This window comes from Psilocybe cubensis, chromosome 9 (genome assembly GCF_017499595.1).
Source record: "Psilocybe cubensis strain MGC-MH-2018 chromosome 9, whole genome shotgun sequence".
NCBI classification, from domain to species: Eukaryota; Fungi; Basidiomycota; class Agaricomycetes; order Agaricales; family Agrocybaceae; genus Psilocybe; species Psilocybe cubensis.
Genome location: NC_063007.1, coordinates 1,332,932 through 1,353,447, shown reverse-complemented (window position 1 = coordinate 1,353,447; position 20,516 = coordinate 1,332,932). Strand labels below are relative to the sequence as shown.

Sequence of the window (20,516 nt, the reverse complement as noted above, 5' to 3'; positions counted from 1 at the left end):
GCTCACGGCCCTTATCAGGATCCTTAGGTTTCATAGCCTCCTCATCGCGCTCTTCGCGTTTTTCTTACTTATCAGCATTCGATTTATCCTCTATCATGCACCATTGCAAACATACTTCGGTCTTTATAAAGCCAAGAGAGTGACCACTGTCCTTGCAATTTGGGTATGTGGTTCCTCTTTATGATGATTGCTCATAATCCATATATTTTAACTAACAACTCAAAACAGATGTTTGCTGCCATAATTTTGTCCTTCCTGGCTGCCTGCCTTACGACTTTGAAGCGGAATGTATCTCCTCAGCGCCATGTCATTGCTATTGCCATCGATATCGTGCTTGTTGCGGGTATCATTACATCTGCTGTCCATTTCACTAAACAGTACCCACATGCTCTTTGGTGTAGCCCGTATGGGGGTCATGACCCACACCCTCAGTGTTGGAACTGGAAAAACCTGACATGGGCTCTTATGAAGATATCTTTTACTGTTTCAATTATCACAAGGTAGGTTCTAATTCTTTGTATACGCAACGTTTTTAAAGGTTTGGAGTAGCATTGTGTTGGTCGCTCTGATTATATGCCATATCCATGCTGCTGGCGGGACTCGATCCGGTGCGCAGACTGCCTACAAAAGGTCAAAGGATGCTTTCAGACGCCTGGGAAGCTTTGTTCCATTTTCTATTAAAATCACATTTGAGAGACCATCACAGTCAGTCAGTACGGTACAGTTAACTGAAGAGCCGTTGGGTCAGGGCCTAGTACATATTTAGCGCTCTCATTTATGCACCGTTTTCAAACATGTAAATACGTCACATGCCCACAAGGATGTGCTCGCAGAGGATTGGTTTTGGTTGTATTTTGAGTAGTTTTTACAAGGTCCAAGTTGTTAAATAACTAGTTGTTGATTGTTGAAAAGTTCCTTTATTTCCAGACGCGGTGAGCCTGGGCTTTGTTTCTATCAATTGGTACGTTCTGTCGTTTACCATCGCTGTTTCCCGACCGGATAATACCGAGTGATGTGTGACATTCTGAACTTTTCCCACCTTCCTCACCTTCCCTTTTTGTCATTATCTTATCTGTTCGACTCCATTCCCATTCCGTCGACACCTCCAAGCTGATTAGATTACTTCACCTTCGGCCATGATCTGTCTTATTCATCTCCCCCATTTCCCCTTGGCTCTGTTGCTTTATTCGGACCATGATTACATTAGCCCAATAGTCCTACAGTATAAATACAGGCTTGTTTTTACTGTAGAACCCCAGTGAACAACGAACACCCTTTACCTGTCTATTGTGTGCTCAAGCTTCGCTATCCCAAACTCTCCGTGTGCCAGGACGACACTACCGTTACCTCACAGTCACGATAGTCACTTCTGTCACATATTTTTGACAGTACTCTAAACTTTTAAATCTCCTCTCTCGCCGCCTCGACGTTCGGAACCCTTTGGTCTGATCAACCAGAGCCACCCACATCAAGGCAGCCGCATCCAACATCCATCAAACCAATACCCCACGTAAGTAACATCTTTGAAATTATATTCTGAATATTATGGCTTCTAGGTATCCCCTTCGGTCTCAGTCGCGTGCCGATCCCGGTGATCGACATTCCGGCTCTGACTCGGACGCATCCGGCGGACACAGCCCCAGACGCACTTACCGTGACGTCGTGTCGCCGAGGCCACTCGCTACTTCTGATAATGAAGAACGGGATGTCAGCTCCCTGCCTATCGTCACGATGGCTAACAAAGGGACTGACTCTACTATTCGCGAAATTAGTTCAAAGACAACTAAAGTACCTAGTAATAGGGAAATTGTTAATAATACGTCATCTTCCGAGAACTCCGAGAATGATGAGGGTGGTCCCTGGACCACCGTTAAGAATAAGCGAGCTAAAAGACTCGAGTCGGCTACGCGCCGTAAGGAATCCATTGATAATATGCATACAAAGAGACGTGCCGATGAAGGCAGTCCAGAAATAGACTCGGCCATCAAAGCGGCGGAGGATTCTCTGTCTAAGGAAGAGAAAGATAAGATTGACCGCCGAAACAAGAAAATTCGTCGCGAACGGTCTCCCTCCTTGGGCGAGGGGACCTCTATGAATAAAGGGAAAACCATTGATCCCAGGGAATGGGGTAATGCAGGAATACCCGCTGAGGAATTAGATCCCAAAGCCCAAAAGAAAGCTTTAAAACTAGCCAAGAAAGCTAAGAAAGTTAATACAATTAATGCTGTATCTACACACATGGCACCTATTATTAGCGAAAGCATATCTGTAGCTCCTGGTATCAGATATGATCAAATTGCATATAACAAACGGGTTAGAAATGAAACTTTACCTGTGTCTGCAAGACCTGTTGCACACATAAATCCGAAGTCATTCCTTGGAACAGCTCTCAACAGTGTTAAACTATCTAAGAAATATACTAAAAAACCGAAACAAGACAGCCCCTCAAGTTCCGATGAGCCGTCTTCATCTAACAGCAGCTCCTCCGACGATTCTGATAGCTCGTCGGATGAATCGGAACCAAGTTCCGAGTCATCTGATAGACCTTCCGAGTCAAGTGACTCGACCGAGCGTTCGCGCCGCCGATCTAATAAAAAGAAGCGGCGCAGTAAGCACCGCAAGTCGAAGAAGACATCGGGGAATAGTAAAGCATTCAAACCCCTGGAGTATGATGGTCGGGCAGACCCTCGGGCTTACCACAGATTTGTAAAAGAAAGTAATGCTTATATAGAGGATAGTGGCTTCAAAAAGAAAAGAAGAATATTGGCCCTATCACACTTCATGAAAGGAAAAGCATATGATTATTATCTGCAGAAAGCTGCTATACATGAAGAAACAATGTCCCTAACTACTTTCTATGAAGAGCTATTTAATTATTGCTTCCCCATTGATTACAAGCAAAGAATACGAAAGAAATTTGAGAATGCTACCCAAGGTACTCGAAAAGTTAGCGAGTACGTATATTATCTTGAGGAGCAATTCAACTTACTTGGCTCTATGAATGAGAGTGATCTAGTCAGCCGTTTTTGGAGCGGCGCATCTGAAACAATCCAACGTGGCCTGTGGCGCGACGGTTTACATCCCGACCTCTCTACCTGGGAACAAGTTGTTCGTCAGGCTGAGATAATCGAAATCTCGGAAAGTGTGCACCGTCCTAGTAAGGATCGCGGAAGCCTAACACAACATCGCGACCGTGGAAATAAACACAATCGAGATAAGCGCCGCAAAAAGTCAGAATCACCACATAACGACAACACTAGAACTCACCATTCCAATACCCGAAACGGGTCCACAAAAAATCGAAATAACAGATACCCAAACAAGAGCCCTCGCAAGGAACCTAGGTTTGAATTATCTGAGAAAGAAAAGGCAGAGCGCTATGCATCTGGTGCGTGTTACAAATGTGGCGAACAAGGCCACATCGCGCGCAATTGCCCTCAGCAAAATAAAGTAAAACATGCTGGTAGCAAGCCGCCGGGCATGTCCACTTTTAACCTAGAACCCGTGGAAGAATCTAAATCAGACACCTCGGATTCGGATGACTTTGTTGAAATCTTAGAAGAATTACCTCTAGGCGCTATTGCTTTTAGTAACGAAGATCCCTCGTGGATCAACAAATTAATAACTTACCCTCGACAAAAGCTAGGCGACACTTTTGCCATGAATGCTGAGTTCCTCCTCCAGACATCTATTCCCTACCCCGGTGATGAGTACTACTCGAACACCGTGTATAACCCGTTCAGTAGTCGATTTGCCATAAAACGATCGTTAGAACACACCGCTCTGTATTTGATTCATGATGGACTCACCAATTTTCAAATAAATATTACTAAAAAGACATTTGAGAACTCGAAGTTTGACTTACCAGGGTGGTACTCTAAAAAACGAGCTAGAGCGCTCGGGCTCAGGAACCCTCGTCGCATATGGAGACCGTTTGGTCAGCCATTAACCGAAATACCCACCTACCTGCTGCGCGACGGAATCAACACTAACTATCCCAGTATTAAACCCGATACTGACGACGAAGCACGATTTTCCATATACCCTGTTGGCAAACCTGTTCAAACCGGGTATCCTGTGTACTGTATCGAAGACATGGATCTGGGTCTAATGACCTACATAAGAAAATCGATTCTTGAAAACCCAGACATTGACCTCGTAGATTGGTACACCAAGCGTCTTGAAAAAGATAATCTGTATAAAAATAATTATAAGAAACATTTAATGATCCGTACAAACATACCCAGAGTATTGGAAGCAGAGAAATTAGGCTCTAAACGATTAATCCCCAGAATTAGTGGGCAGATAGCCTGGCACGACCCTGCACAAACCGATGCATATGGAACCCAACTCACCCTAATCCTGAACCGATGTGCACCATATCCGGGTGACGAGGACTGGCCACAATGGAACAATAATGCCCCACGATTCACTGTGGGTAGAGACAATAATAATCAATTCCACATTGAAGATAACATGACTGGTTTTGAAACTAACTTACACATTTGCCGTCTCCGTCATAACCTGTTCTCGGTAGGACACTGGTACGCACTACAATGCGCGATTCAAAACGACGAAATAGCCCCTGGTGAGGTAGCAATCAATTGGCTACAAGGAAGAAAGTTACACCAAACAGTGATTGGCGAACCAATGGAACAAAATATTGAAACAATACTCGATATGTCGTTCTCACCAGAAAGCGATGACCCGTTCGTATCACCACACTTTCAAGTCCAGAAAAATATTATCAATCCAAAAATCATTGAGATCTACGACTCGTCTCGAAATATTGAAGTAACCTTACCTCGCTGTGACGCTGAAAATCCATATTTTGACTTCACACGATGGTACGATGGTCAGCTAACCAGCCTCGATGAGAAACAACGATCTCCAACTGAAGACCAGCTCATTGAACAAATCAGCTCTTCAGAGGAGACTTGGGAAAGCATGCGGAAGTTTACTGACCGTTTAATGCAAGCTAAACGAGCCCTAAGCTCTCGAACGGGCTCTAGCTCGGATTCAGAATCCACATCGTCAGACTCTGACGTCGAATCAATATCTCAATATCGGTTTCTTCAACTAAGTGGAGTCCAGATCGACCGCCGGGCCTATGCCGCAATACAACGAAACGCAACATCCGTGAAAGGGATGCGTCGGTTTCTGCCAAAACCCGTAATCGTACAAGTAAAAATCAATAACCAACCGGTGCGAGCGCTTATCGACTCCGGATCGTTGGGTGATTTTATGTCAACAGCATTAGCAGATCAATTAAAGGTCAAACGAGATAAGTTTGACACACCCATGACTTTACAGCTGGCCGTCCAAGGCTCGAGGTCAAAAGTAAATGCGTCTACCACCGTAAAATTTGAATATCAAGGTATCAAAACCGATCGCACCTTTGATATAGCTAATATCAGTCACTATGACTTGATATTAGGGACTCCATTTATGTACCAACACGCTGTCTGTATTGGGTTGAGCCCGGCGCGAGTTATAATAGGCAATAACGAACCTTTACCCATTAAACAAGGCACTGACACCAAGCCAATGGTTCACGCCATCTCGCGTTTGCAACCTGAAATGGAGTTGGAAGCTGCACGCCAAACACTTCGCAAATATGCTGAACCGCTCTGCAAAGACGTCAGCGAAACTGAGCTACCTCCGCTGCGAGCCATAAACCACACGATACCTTTGATAGACAAAACAAAAGTCTACTCCTGGCGACCTTCACGATGCCCTGAAGCCTTCCGTGAACAGTGGGCTGAGAAGCGAGACGCGTACTTGAAGTCAGGACGCTGGAAAATTACATCATCGGGAAACACTGTACCCATGTTATTGATACCTAAACCCAGAAAAAACAACGAGCCTCCCGAACTGAGGACGGTGTTTGACCTACGGGAACGCAACAAAAATACTCACAAACTAACCTCGCCGCTCCCTGATATTGAGGGGATCCTTCGACGCGTGGCGCGACATCCGTTCCGATCATCTCTGGACGGAAAATCGGCGTACGAACAAATCAGAATCGAGCCTGAACATGTTCACCGCACTGGGGTGACTACTCCAGATGGGAATATGGTTAGTTTAGTTGTACAACAGGGTGACTGTAATGCACCAGCCACCTACCAGACCCTGATGAACCACCTGTTTTCCCCGTACATCGGCCGTTTCATGGACGTTTACCTCGACGACATACTGATATATTCAGATAGTCTAGAAGAACACGTAAAGCATGTAAGAACTGTATTAGACATACTCAAAAGAGAAAAACTTTACCTGAGCAAATCTAAATTGAGGTTCTTGGAGCCTGAATTACGGGTGCTGGGGCGTGTAATTGACGATGAGGGCATTCGAATGGACCATGACAAGGTTGACTCGGTCGTCAACTGGAAAGTCCCGACTAATCGCGACCTGCTTCGAGGTTTCCTGGGTGCGGTTGGATATCTGGCTGACGATGTGCCTGGTGTACGAATCCCAATGGGTGTGCTTAGCGCACTCACTGGCGACACTGTCCCCTTCAGATGGACCTTCACCGAGCAAAGGGCATTTGAGGACGTCAAACAACTCGTTGATAGTGCGCGTGAACACCACCGGGTGCCACTCGATTACTCGCAAGGCGCACCCACCATTTGGATGGTGACAGACGGCTGTGCAACGGGAATTTCGGGCTTGATTAGCCAAGGCGATGACTGGAAGACGGCTAAAGTTGCCGCATTCTACTCAGCAAAACTCAATTCAGCCCAGCAAAACTATCCCACTCACGAAATCGAAATGTTCGCCGGGATTGAGACGATGCTCCGGCATCGAGATATCCTACAAGGTGTCAGATTCAAATGGGTGACGGATCATAAAGGATTGACTCACCTTCTCAACCAGAAGAACTTATCTGGAAGACAAGCCCGATGGCTCGAAAAGATATCACCCTTTGAGTTTGAAGTGGTCTATGTTCCCGGTTGCGAAAACGTGGTAGCTGATGCTTTATCACGAATATATTCGAACGACTCACCTGGCACCGTACGTGCACGTAGCGAATACTCCTATCATGATGTCGTCGACGACGACGGGGAAGTCAAGGTTAATGTAATGCCCATATTGGCTGGCATCGAAGCAAAAGCAGCATCACGTACCTTACGTCCGCGGAAAACCATCCCTCCTGCTGAGACAGGCCGTCCTGAAACTTCAAGGGAATTTGCAGCGCGCGTAAGCCGTCATTTCGTTCTGAAACCCCCTGGCGAACGAAAGGAGGGCGGGAGTACGGCGAAAAACACAAAAAACCTGGCAAAACGCACCTTACAAAAACTGGTAATCAGATTACCAGCACGAAAAAAGACCGAAGTAACCCATTCGGAAAACGATGTCCCTAATTTAGAACAACCAACGGACCTACCCGGTACGGATCACGATGCCGAGAGCCAAGAACCGCCAAGTCTGTTGGACTTAGCGTCGTCAACGGTGAACGGTTTTGACATCGTTGAGGAGATACGGGATCAGTATGCCACTGACTCCTTCTTTGGGCAGATATTCAAAGACCCTAAGGAATTCAGGAACTTTGAAGTAAACAATGGTCTAATATTTCTGAAGGAGAAAGATAAATCATTACTCTGTATTCCCAGGATTATAACTAAGGGAAGAAGCATAAGAGAAATAATCATAGCAGAAGCCCACTCTCTGCTAGCTCACCTTGGAGCAACCAAAACTGTTGACTACCTAAAGCAACAAGTATGGTGGAAAGACATAGTATCAGATACCAAAGCTTACTGTGAAACTTGTTCTACCTGTAAAATGAGTAAACCTAGCAATCAAAAACCATATGGTTTATTGAATCCGTTACCCGTACCCGGAACACCTTGGGAATCAATCGGGATCGACTTTATCGGTCCTTTGCCGGAGTCAAGGAATCGAGATAGCTCATATGACTCTATCACTGTTGTAATTTGTCTCTTAACGGCGATGGTACATTTGATTCCTAGTAGGACAAATTACACCGCAAGACAAATTGCAGAATTAGTATTTGAACATGTGTATAAACTACACGGGTTACCTCGCAATATTATTAGTGATCGAGACGTGTGGTTCACCAGTGTATTCTGGACTCATCTGAATCAATTAATGGGCACTAAACTGAAAATGTCAAGTGCTTACCATCCTCAGACAGACGGATCAACTGAGAGAGCTAATAGAACTATTAATCAGATGCTCAGACAGTGCGTAAATAATAAACAAACCGATTGGGTATCAAAGCTACCTGCAATTGAGTTTGCAATTAACTCTGCCAGATCCGAGAGCACTGGATTTGCACCTTTTTTCCTAAACAACGGGCAAATGCCTCGGCCCATGATATGGAACTCAGCGGATAAATCTGAGTATCCATCCGTTCGGAATTTTGCTCTACAAAAGAAGTTGGCCATCATGTCTGCACATGATAACCTTCTAGCAGCCCGAGTCAAACAAACTCGGGACGCAAATAGAAAGCGTCAGCTATCGCCATTTGTGGAAGGAGATCTTGTCTACCTATCCACTAAAAATATCTCCTTTCCTAAAGGGTTGGCACGAAAGCTGATACCCAAATATATTGGCCCATACAAAATATTGAAGGATTATGGTAATCAATCGTATAAACTAGACCTTTCCAGTTCCCTTAAACAAAGAGGCGTACACGATGTATTCCATGCATCCTTATTGCGGATACACCATGCAAATGACGACCGGCTATTCCCTGGAAGACTGGATGAGCAAATTAGCTCGATTGACGCACCTGGAACCGAATGGGCGATTGAGAGCATCAAATCGCATTTCGGATCGGGTGAAGACTCATTCTTTGAAATTGAATGGAAGTCGGGTGACATTACCTGGCTTCACTATGAAAGAATCGCTGACTTACCTGCTCTCAAGGCATATCTGGAACTTCTCGGTGTTGACAAAGTATCCCAACTACCGAAGGGGCGCGGCAAACCTATGACCAACGACCCTCAAGTGTTTTTGCATTCGGTACATTTTCATTCTTCTTCAAAAACTTATAAATACCTCACCCATTTTCGCTCCTTCTTTTCTAAAATTATCCCCCACTTCTATTGATCCTATCACTTCCATCGAAATGACTTCAACTTCTGATAACACCATGGACACTTCTTCTTCCTCGGACTCCTTTTCCAACCTCGCACCCAACATCTCCAACCTATCTGACCCTAATTTCAACATCGATCTATTCTTCAACCATGCCCTCTCTTCGTCTACTACTTCCAACCCTACTCCCGTCGTCGCTCCTCCTGCAAACCCAACCAACGACGCCGCCTCTAATGCTGTAGTCACCCCGCCGGCCGCGCCTGCGGTCGCTGAAAACACTGTCGGACCCATTGCGCTCCCCACCACTGTCACTGATGGGTTATCCTTCCCGTCGCTGCCTACCATCCCTCATCCCGGTGTCCGTCGCATTGCCAAAAATCGATTCGTTTTCTTTGAACCGACGGTCGGCTTTACCGAGTTCGACGCCCAACAAGCTATTACCACCAAATTACTCTCAATTTTTTGCGCCTACGACCGCAAGCTCCGTGCTCAAACCGATCCCACTGTTGCATTATCATATATTCCTTACGGATACCCTACAATATCCCAGTTATTCAATCTATACGCCGTAGGACCCGAGCGATTCGCGTTTTGGAACGATACTACCCGCCGCTACGTTACAGATGGTGTCCCCATCACCCTAGAACTCTTCACCTTGCCCGTCCCTCGTGTTGCACAGTCCATTCATCCCAAACCGACTCCAACCTCTCGTAACTCGCGCGCTCTGCCCGATGTTGATCCCACGTTACTCAACACCTCTCATGGTGCCGGACGCCTCTTTAACGATATGCTATTGCTCTCCGCGTCTGCCGAAACCGCGCGCCGTAAGCGAAACGACCAATATTTTCACCAACGCAACTTCAAGCGCCGTCAAGATCCCACGGGCGCTAAGCCTCGCTATTCTCGCAACAACCGCAATACTCCTTCCAACAATTCCTCTGCTTCCCAGGCCGGACCTTCGAACCCCACCCTTCCTTAATCATCAATTTCTCTCTATTGTTTATTCGGGCATTGCTTCAACAATACCCGGAGGGCGTATGTGACATTCTGAACTTTTCCCACCTTCCTCACCTTCCCTTTTTGTCATTATCTTATCTGTTCGACTCCATTCCCATTCCGTCGACACCTCCAAGCTGATTAGATTACTTCACCTTCGGCCATGATCTGTCTTATTCATCTCCCCCATTTCCCCTTGGCTCTGTTGCTTTATTCGGACCATGATTACATTAGCCCAATAGTCCTACAGTATAAATACAGGCTTGTTTTTACTGTAGAACCCCAGTGAACAACGAACACCCTTTACCTGTCTATTGTGTGCTCAAGCTTCGCTATCCCAAACTCTCCGTGTGCCAGGACGACACTACCGTTACCTCACAGTCACGATAGTCACTTCTGTCACATGATGGCATCACCCAAACCTTGGTGGCGATGTGTAATTGATGTGTAAGTAATCATTGTCTTCAACACCCGCCGCCAGCTGGCAGCTGTATCCTCGCATTGTTTTGCTTTTCTCATTCTCTCGTCAAAAAGGTAAATATTCTGTATATTAGCTGATTACCACTACCCGGAGCTCTCGACCTAGCGAACTTCAATTCTGGATGAATGATTGACTCATTGACATAGGCACGACGTCTCAGAGGTGTTCATATATCCATCCCAAAGCGACATGAAGGACACCAACGGAAAGTCATGAGCATTTACAATGACGTCCAAGACAAAAATATCAGGCGTGTGGTACAGTAACTCGGTACCGAGGATGAGGGCTCGCAGCACCGAGCACAAGGTCAAATATAGGACACCAAACGTCACACCCGTCCATTGGTTACCCATGGACATTTCTTTATCTCTCATACATAAATCTTCCTTGTCTCATGGTGATGCACATTCGTCGAATTCCTGACTTAATAGCATGGCTAACACTGAGATATTATAGGTCGGGCAAGTTGCCTTCCCTCCTTGGACAGGTCCTATTGAAGCGCATGCTCTATTTTAAACTGATGGCACGAGGGAACTTTGAAATCAATCAGGGAGGCGATGATAACGACCGTGCTGCCCATTGCACGACTCAATCGCCAGGGACAAATCAGGCAGATGTTCCATCGCGCCACATACTTTTTTAGGTGTGCCAGGTCTAAGGGTATCTCAATTCACAATTTATCCGCTCATTAGACACCCATCGGTGAGAAACCCTGTCACCAATCGGGTGGAGAGTGGTCGCAGTATACTTAGACGGATGTTGGGTTGAATGAACATCTTTAAATGCCTGGGTCCGCTGATGCTCCGATTTCTTCTCCCCGTCGACCTTTTATCTTCCCTCTAATCGTTTCTGTCCTTGGTTCTGGGGGAGCACCCAGACAATTGCCGTCCTGGCAGGGAGGCAATAACTTCTTCGCCATGGACCCTAATATTCCACTAAGTCCTGATATCGTCACTCTTGGATATGACCTGTACGCATGTCTATTTACTTCCATTTGTAGTTCTTAAGGTCTAACTGGTCTTCTTTAGCCTCGCGTTTAAGGTAATAGCTTTGGTTTCGTTCCTTATCGTTTCTGAATCCCCCGATCAGCGATACTATGTTGGGATGGCCGCGTTACTTGCATATGATTATTGCTTGACTATTCGGCAGGAGATAGAGACCATCTGGAAAGGGAATAGGTCTTTGGGTATGAAAACAACGTATGCATGTCTGTGGAGACTAACAGACTGTGAACCTATCAGTTTTCTACCTGTACATCATTGTGGGTTTGAGGAGAACTTCTCAATGTTCCAACTATGTGTCTAACCAAGAACCAGAATCGATATGTACCCATGGCATTTTGCATAATTACTCTTTCAGGTGTGTTCCAATTAGACTAATCATGCCTTCCTGCTTGGTCTAACACATGCGCCATTTTTTATCTAGCGTATTTCTCAAGTCTTTGGACGGCTGAGGTGCGTTTTCTTTCAACCGATGACATCATATTTCATGTTCTGATATGTTCAAGGTGTATGTATCGATTTTTCGTGGTCGAAGTATAACAAGGTCTGATGCATTAGAGCAGCTGCAATCGATTTGCAATCGTCGAGTGGATTCAGACATTGCTCATTGTGTTACCTGCGGAAGCTGTATTGGTCCTACGGTACGACATTTCGTTTTCGAGCGTTGTAAGCCTTTTAAATCAAGGGATTTGTACCATTAATGTACAGTATGTACGCCCTTGCTAATCGCAGTCGAGTGCCGGTTGCATTTTTGGGTAGTATGATGGTGGTGCAATGTTGCGTGGTTTTCTATGCTATATCACGCCCGGGAACAAATCCAGGTTTGCTCGAGCCCCATAATGAAATCAGCATCGCGTGGTCAACCTGTTATTTTCAGCTCTGAAAACGCCCTCTGGCCTAGGTGATCCCTACCACGGTGAGTATTTCCTATCATTGATACGTCCAAACATTGACTTCTAATTTTATGACCAAGTTTGCATTCTTTATTCACAACCGAAGATGTATGATCCATCATCATGATAACTGTTTGGTGTATCCATTTCCATCATGTACTAATCGTTATTAGGGATACTGCTTACCTTGGGGTCTCAATTTTCTTCGATTTTACCGTCTTCATCTTCACCATCTGCCGTACCGTCAATTTCAGCCAAATAAAACTTCCCACTGCCTCCCTTTTAAGAACGATTCTAAGAGACGGCGCATTCTACTTCTTGGTCATTTTGTCAGGAAATATTGTATGGATGGTATGCTCCCTCACTGGTCGGGTACGTAAGCGTCATATCACAACAATTTTCAATATTTCTGAATAACATGGGGCAACAGCGAGGCATTAAGTTGATAAATGCACAGTGCGTAACGTCTTCCGCCTGAAGCAATGAGCATGGAAGTGCTGATATCTTCCTTGATTTTAAAGACCAAGCATGCTGTGAGCGTTTATGGCACATTCAGTACAGGGTAATTCTCTAATAAATATTGCAGACTAACTTCCATCATGATCACCCGACTTACACTGTCTTTACGATCTGCTCTGAGTAAAGACGGGACTGCACTTCCTATCTCTTGGCCAAGGGATATTATGTATACAAATGACGAATTGGCCACAACGTCGCATCTTCCAACTACGTCCACAGTCAGTGACTTTGTTATTGTCAGTAGGAGTGAAGAAGCTGTGGTTGAAAGGTAAGTTTGCTTTACGTATGGTCTGTATGTCAAAAATTCTGTATGACCGTGTATGTCATCCTTTACTAGGGATAATCCAGCTTAGTGTTCGCTGAAACTTTAATTTATTGGGAATATCCTTCCATAACTTATTAACCGCTTTTGCGTCCTTGTATCTTTATTAACTGGTGTTATGACTTGTACTTTTTTTATACTCACGGCATTTATGTTTTTCAATGAAGTCAGACATGATGTGGGGCCATGAATAGTTGATTCACCGTTCAATCTCATTAGCATCCTTTGAATGGCGGTAGTCAGCAAGTCAAAATACTGAAGCTATGTTTCCACGCAGTATGTCTGTTAGAAATGTTTTCAGATAGTAGCAACAATTTCCGCAGCGCATTTAGGTCCTGAGTCGATTGCTGCTCACTGCGGCACAAGGCCAAGTGCTAGGCATGACAAATGAAGCACAGCCACTCAACGCCCAGATAAGATCAGGGTCCGTCAATCCCTTTCTTGAACTTACCCCTCCGTTTTCCTAACTGCACCTAATTACTCACCATGGAAGCCCTCAAATTACAGAAAAAGTTTCCCGAGGTCTCTCGAGATGAGATGTATGACCTTGTCAACCGCTTCAAGTGCGTATGTTGGGTTGGGGAAGTGAGATCATTGGCTCATCGTGATGACACAGTGCACTCCATACGGATACCCCTGGACGGGTAGACAAGAGCGCGGTGCTGCATGCGTTGCAATCGAGTGGACAGTCATACGATGTTGCGCGCGAAACTCTGAAGCATGTAAGCGTCGATGCCAGTGGGAAGGTGGAATTGGACGACTGGGTTGAGGTGCGCGTCGGTAACCCTTGTTCGGAGTGACAACGTTGACCAGATCCGCAGTTGAATGTCAAACTACGGTCGCAGCAGAAAGCTGCTATTACCACAAAGGCCGGAAAAGTAACAGTTCAAGGATCCAATGCCAACGTCAGTCATACTATCAACGAGGATGAGCGTGCGGAGTTCACGAATCACATCAATCTTGTACGTCCAAGCTTTTTACTTGTGTCTCTGGCCTGTATTCACATCCTCTGGAGGTCATCGAAAATGATCCAGACATTGGAGATAGATATCCCATTCCTACAGACACGATGCAACTTTTCGATGAATGCAAGGACGGTCTGATCCTCTGTAAACTCCTCAATGATTCCGTGCCCGACACAATCGATACGCGTGTCCTCAACAAGCCAACCCCACGAAAGCCGCTTAACGCATTCCAGATCACAGAAAACAACAATATCGTCATCACTTCTGCGAAGGGTATCGGCTGTTCCGTCGTTAACATTGGATCATCAGATATATCAGAGGGCCGCGAACATCTTATTCTTGGTCTCATTTGGCAGATCATCCGTCGCGGATTGCTTGCCCAGGTCGACATCAAACTTCATCCCGAACTTTACCGATTGTGCGAAGACGGAGAGACCATCGATGATCTTTTGCGCCTCACCCCGGATCAGATTCTTCTTCGCTGGTTCAACTACCACTTGAAAGCAGCCGGGTGGAATCGCAGGTAAGTTATTTTTCTTGCTTTCAGAAGCATCAATAGGGTCTCATACATTCTTGGCAGGGTGAACAACTTCAGCCGCGATGTCTCAGACGGAGAGAACTACACAGTGCTTCTCAACCAGCTGAAGCCGGATCAGTGCTCTCGTGCCCCACTACAGACTCGTGATCTCCGCACGCGCGCAGAACAAGTATGTGACGTTCCCGTGTTAATCCACATTCGTTACTCACAAAATTAACAGGTTCTGCAAAATGCCGACAAAATTGGATGCAGAAAGTACTTGACACCATCATCGCTTGTGTCGGGTAATCCTCGTCTAAATCTTGCTTTTGTTGCCAATCTCTTCAACACACATCCTGGCCTTGAACCATTGGATGAGCAAGAAGCTAAGGATTACGGTCAGGTGGAGGATTTCGATGCGGAAGGAGAGCGCGAAGCGCGTGTGTTCACCCTTTGGCTGAACTCGCTTGGTGTAGAGCCTGGGGTTTTCAACCTATTTGAAAACTTGAAGGACGGGTTGATCATTTTGCAAGCATTTGACAAAATACTCCCGGGAAGTGTGATCTGGAGACGCGTTTCCAAGCCAAAGGAGGGTGCACCTGCGCCGCACATTAGCGCAGGAGGAGAGGACGATGAGGACGCAGCTGATATTGGTGTCACTCCTAACCAGAGCACGCTGTCGAGATTTAAAATGGTTGAGAACACCAACTACGTTGTGGACCTCGGAAAGCAAAATGGTTTGCATCTGGTGGGCATTCAAGGAGCAGATATCGTCGACGGTCAGAAGAAGCTTGTTTTAGGACTCGTCTGGCAGCTTATGCGGTACGTTGGTTTAGGCTTTAGCCTGAAGTCATGGATACTGATTTAATACAAACGCATTCTAGAATGAATATTACGAAGACCTTGTCTTCGCTTTCTAAGACTGGTCGACCCCTTACAGACCAGGATATCCTTAAGTGGGCTAACACCACCGCACAGAAAGCGAAGCCTAGCGTGCGGCCCATTCGCTCGTTCAAGGACCCATCTATATCCACTGGACTTTTCTTCTTGGATTTACTGGATGCCATTAGGCCAGGTATCGTGGATCCCAACCTGGTCATCAGCGTAGCCGAGGACGGAGATTATGAGGAGAGGAGGCAGAACGGTATGTCTTTTCTGTCAAATTTACTCCACTGATAATTAATCATGACATGTGCCTGTCCCATCCTTCTAGCCAAACTTGCTATTTCAATTGCAAGGAAGATGAACGCCTTGATCTTCTTGGTTCCGGAGGATATTGTAGATGTTCGCCCTCGACTGGTAAGCTCCCCTATTATGTCTATCGTCGGACAGGAAATTAATGTCCTGCTTCCCAGCTCCTCACGTTTGTTGGAAGCTTAATGAGCATCGCTTGATTTAAAGCGTACCCGAAGTTTAAATCTTAAGTGTACAAGACTACAAGTGGTGAAGATTGCAGGTGCTGTGACTCTGATTACATATCGTAATTTTTCTTAATGGACTGTGAATTTGGGATGTCAATTTTTGAATATCGCTCCATCATTTTTTTTCAATGTTTTCCTTCTTCTTCTTAGGCTAAACCATTGCCAGCTGCGTGGGCATGGCGAACGATGCATAGCTATGTTTGGAACTTCTCAGGTATGCGCCACACTCATAAACGAAATGAAATCAAGCCATGTCTAGCAAGTAGTTACTTCGACCCATCCACCTTTGCGCTCCGGTGTTCACTTACGCATCTTTAATAGCAGCGGGTTAGAACTAGAGGATCTTATGATCACTCCGACTTGTCAACCGTGGAAGTTTTTACTTACTTGAATGTGGAGTTCGATGTCAACAACTGTGTGCTGCGAACCTTGTCTTTTTATAGCGGATGAGGAGAATTTTCTGTGAGAAACACATACTTAGAGATGTTTAACGTTAATTGAAACGTAAATAATGGGACCTACGGAATGTTCTTCAGTCCGACCTTTATCATCTATATACTCCAAAAGTTGCTTCCTTGGTTAAAGTGGTGTTGGTGAAAGTGCATCATTCAATATTTTAAGCCTCGTGTGGAACGACTTGCCCTACTTGAGAGAGGTTGTATTCGAATCATATCAGTTTGAAGACTGAAATGCTGATCAAACGGTGGCTGCACATCATGATTTGCACACTGTAACATACATAGTTAGTTTTCTTTTTTTATTGTTCCCTTGGTATTAATAGTCATTGATTTATGCGACTTGAATCTACACGAACATTCTGATGACAACCGTAACACCCTTTGTGTATTAGCCTGAGCTTAGTTGTGCCACCATTATGACACGCTATTCTACTGTATAATGTTCCAGATTATGTTCCGGACCGTCCTTCGAGGACACATGCTTCCAAGAATCTCTTGGATGTTTGCAGGTCGTACGAAGGCTGAAAAAAACCAAGACGAAGTCTATTTATAGCATCGAAACCGTCAATCATGCAAAGTTTCCGCTGACTTCCAGAGCATGTCCAGACTAAGAGCATGAAGACACCGCATGACACTAGCTAATAGTATGGGCGATTATGTATATCTTAAATGCGAAACTGATTGATACCTTGTTACGTTCAAACCTCGATGACACCGGAGAATGACTCGGAGGACCAAGCCCATTTCTCGTCCACACAAGGCAACTGTAATTATACCTCTGTCGCCAAGCACACAACGTTTTCTTCTCGTTCGGCGCTCAATACATAAAACGAGGGCACATCGTTATCTTCTTGAATGAAATCAACCCATGATAGAATCAGAAATGGCAAATCACACGCAGGGACATTCATCACGGGCTCCATTGAAAGGCATCACGGGCCTGATGAGCGCTGTTCCTTTAGCCTCGAGGCAAACAGGCGAAAATCAAGTAGCGATGGGTAAAACTGCGTCCACGACACTTACTTCTCCCTACCTGGCATCGAATAAAAAGTGTTTGAAATAGATCGTGTGACAGATCATACACAGTCTGAGGGCTGTACAGTTCAAATGAGCGGAAACTATCAAAAATCTCGAGTGCAATTGATGTCATCCGGAGGACGTCTCGGACATCAACCGGCTGTCGATAATTTTGCGGTTCGCGTCGCACGCCCCCTGAGCAATGGAAACGCATCGTTACCCTGAAGCTGCTTGTTCTCATTCCCTTATAATCACCCTTGGTCGGTGGCATATCCCCTCCTTTTACTCCTCGGACACACTCCCTTTCTTATTTCTAATATTCACGTTTTCTTCCGCTACATCTCATAGGCAACTCGCCTTACTGGCACGATGGTCTCGTCAAACCCACTTTTTCGTGGTACATGGACTGCTAGAAAGTTCCAAGCTACCGTCATCAATGACATTTGGCCCGAAGTTGCGTTCTTTACGCTCGTAGCAACTAGTAAGTGCTCGTGATCGTCAGAGTCTGCAAACTTGTACTTAGTTTTGTCTTTCCAGTGGTGGTATTGGTATCGGAAAAGACCTCTAAAGACCTCAGCATCTCAAATCAGCTCTTGACCGTTCTGGGTACAGTTCTCGGTCTGGTTATCTCTTTCCGAACATCGTCAGCGTACGAACGGTACCAAGATGGAAGAAAGATGTGGACAAATATCATCTCAGCATCGCGTAACCTTGCTCAGCAGGTATAGTCACTGCTTCGTTATGGCTTTTGGTGGTTCCAACCTTTGTGCTCTTACTTAGATCTGGGTACATATTCCTGTTGACCGCACGGGAAAAGGTGCAGCAGCGGAGACAACTCAGCTTCAAAATATCATTGAGAAGAAAACCATGATCAACTTGGTGCGCTTTCTTGACCATGATTTTTTCCCTCTCTCTCTCATGAAGAGTCTTGAACAGATTCTCGCTTTCGCCGTATCTGTAAAGGTTTGCAATTTATGTGCAGCTCAATCAATCTGCAGAATTTCTGATGACTTTACTTCTAGCACTTCTTGCGTGATGAGCCTGGTGTTTACTACGAGGACCTTTACCCACTGATCTGCTTCTTACCAAAGTACCCAAGTGGTATGGAAGGTGTAGAGTCCGAGAAGCTTCCTCTTTGGCAAGAAGAAGAATCCGTCAACCATCGGCATGCTAACGCGCCTGTTACCGAGCTTGGCGCCGATTCGTCCTCGCGGGCTTCCACGCGTCGGGGAAGTAGCGGTGTTTCGGACCCGGAGAAGGCATTCCCTGATGTCGCGAGCGATCGTCCTTTGAAACCCGCTCGCAATCCCCCCGAGACGTCCATCCTCGACTACATTCCTCTCCTTCGATTTTTCAAATGGGTCGTCCGCAAGGTTACTCGATCGGCTCGTCCTAAGGGCAGAGGCAAGAAAAGACGCCAAAACGAATACGTGGAAAGTCACATACCATTGGAGATCATCCTTACACTTTCGAAGTTAGTGACTTTCATTAATAGATAAAATAATGCGCTAATGACTCTTGCCTTATTTAACAGTTATACAGCCTGTATGTTGTTATGATCACCGAGTTCATTGTAGTCGTTTGACCTTCGTGTGATATAGGGACTATGCGCAATGGACTACTCCAGCCTGCCATAGCTACCGGAGTTACTGCAAATCTTACCCTTCTCCAGGATACTCTTTCTAATCTTGAGCGTATTTGTAATACTCCTTTGCCATTTGCATATCAGGCACATCTCCGCATGTCCCTCTGGTGAGCACAGGTCTCTATGGTTTTTATTGACTTTCAGTAACCACCTCGTATTCTCGCAGGCTTTATTTATTTTTCCTTCCTGTGAGTATGAACCCTCGAATAAGTGGATCTTGCGTATAACAATTGTTATTTCCTCTAGTTCCAAATTGAAAAGGCCTTTACTTGGATCACAATCCCTGGGACGGCTTTTGCTTCTTTCCTTTTGCTGGGTTTCCTTGAGATCGGTCAGGAAATGTGAGCCATCTCTACCCACGTTAACGATACATATATTCTAACGCGACCGTCCAGTGAAAACCCCTTCAACTATGATTTGAACGATCTTGGTACGGAGCCATCGATGTTTATTATTACCCAACTTCTCATTTCCTTTACAGATCTTGACTACTTCTGCCAAGCTATTCAGCGTGAATTACATCTCATTACTGCTGTACGTAATATTGATCCCTCTCTGTGCTCTTTAATCTCACGTTGCTGTCTAGCACACCGCACCAAGCCCATCCGACTTTGTGTTCAGCAATTTGTGAGTTCTTGAAGTCCTCTCGCTACTTAAACCCATCTGACGGACGCTCCTTTGCTATCAGGAACCAACCTTTCGCTCCGGCAGATCGCCGCACCGCTCAACAACTCATTGCAACTGGGGACGTCTACACTCACCCAACTGAGCCATCGATGCAAGGATTCGACAGCCTGCGCCGCACACTCGTAAAGGGCTGGAAACAGGTCAACACACTCAGCCGCCAGTGAATGCTGTCGCTCATGTGCCGGGTTAAATACCAAAATTGCGACCATTCATGGTCTTCTACTCTCCGTTCTTTCTCTTTTTGGGACTTATTGGGCATCCATCAGGGCTGATAAAAAGTAAAGGGCTTGGGTTTTGCTAAACTTCCACGTTTTTGACGACACAACATATTCATATATACTACATGCACTCCCTAACTTATTATAATTTTGCACACCGTGGATCGGTGTTCAGTCTAAACACGTCATTTTTAGGATTATTTTGGAAATATATTTTTTGGAAAACCTTCTGCTGCAGTCGATTGTCGGATATATATTGCGAGTTTACTATGTTGATTTACATTTACTTACTTGGTCAAGCAAAATGTTGGTC

At 45.4% G+C, this 20,516-nt stretch overlaps 4 protein-coding genes across 4 annotated transcripts; all 4 read left to right on the top strand.

The window, feature by feature from the left end:
- Positions 1-9,118: 9,118 nt before the first annotated feature.
- On the top strand, positions 9,119-10,042 carry JR316_0009862 (uncharacterized protein; the record flags this gene model as incomplete). Its single annotated transcript, XM_047895542.1, has 1 exon — positions 9,119-10,042. The coding sequence occupies one exon, from the start codon at positions 9,119-9,121 to the stop codon at positions 10,040-10,042; it is 924 nt and encodes a 307-aa protein (XP_047745261.1).
- Positions 10,043-11,457: 1,415 nt separating this feature from the next.
- JR316_0009861 (uncharacterized protein) lies at positions 11,458-13,306 on the top strand (the record flags this gene model as incomplete). The annotated part of the gene is made up of 9 exons (XM_047895541.1): positions 11,458-11,510; positions 11,569-11,739; positions 11,979-11,994; positions 12,100-12,182; positions 12,608-12,806; positions 12,865-12,890; positions 12,956-12,967; positions 13,021-13,221; positions 13,291-13,306. 9 exons carry the CDS (start codon positions 11,458-11,460, stop codon positions 13,304-13,306), a joined length of 777 nt encoding a protein of 258 aa, XP_047745260.1.
- A 455-nt stretch (positions 13,307-13,761) lies between these two features.
- On the top strand, positions 13,762-16,151 carry JR316_0009860 (Fimbrin; the record flags this gene model as incomplete). Its single annotated transcript, XM_047895540.1, has 9 exons — positions 13,762-13,838; positions 13,892-14,045; positions 14,097-14,237; positions 14,291-14,763; positions 14,821-14,947; positions 14,999-15,579; positions 15,642-15,901; positions 15,971-16,056; positions 16,113-16,151. 9 exons carry the CDS (start codon positions 13,762-13,764, stop codon positions 16,149-16,151), a joined length of 1,938 nt encoding a protein of 645 aa, XP_047745259.1.
- A 1,871-nt stretch (positions 16,152-18,022) lies between these two features.
- On the top strand, positions 18,023-20,149 carry JR316_0009859 (UPF0187 protein; the record flags this gene model as incomplete). The annotated part of the gene is made up of 13 exons (XM_047895539.1): positions 18,023-18,134; positions 18,191-18,375; positions 18,434-18,532; positions 18,590-18,616; positions 18,676-19,127; positions 19,188-19,198; positions 19,255-19,405; positions 19,465-19,486; positions 19,545-19,639; positions 19,694-19,728; positions 19,780-19,832; positions 19,885-19,925; positions 19,987-20,149. The coding sequence occupies 13 exons, from the start codon at positions 18,023-18,025 to the stop codon at positions 20,147-20,149; spliced, it is 1,446 nt and encodes a 481-aa protein (XP_047745258.1).
- Positions 20,150-20,516: the final 367 nt, after the last annotated feature.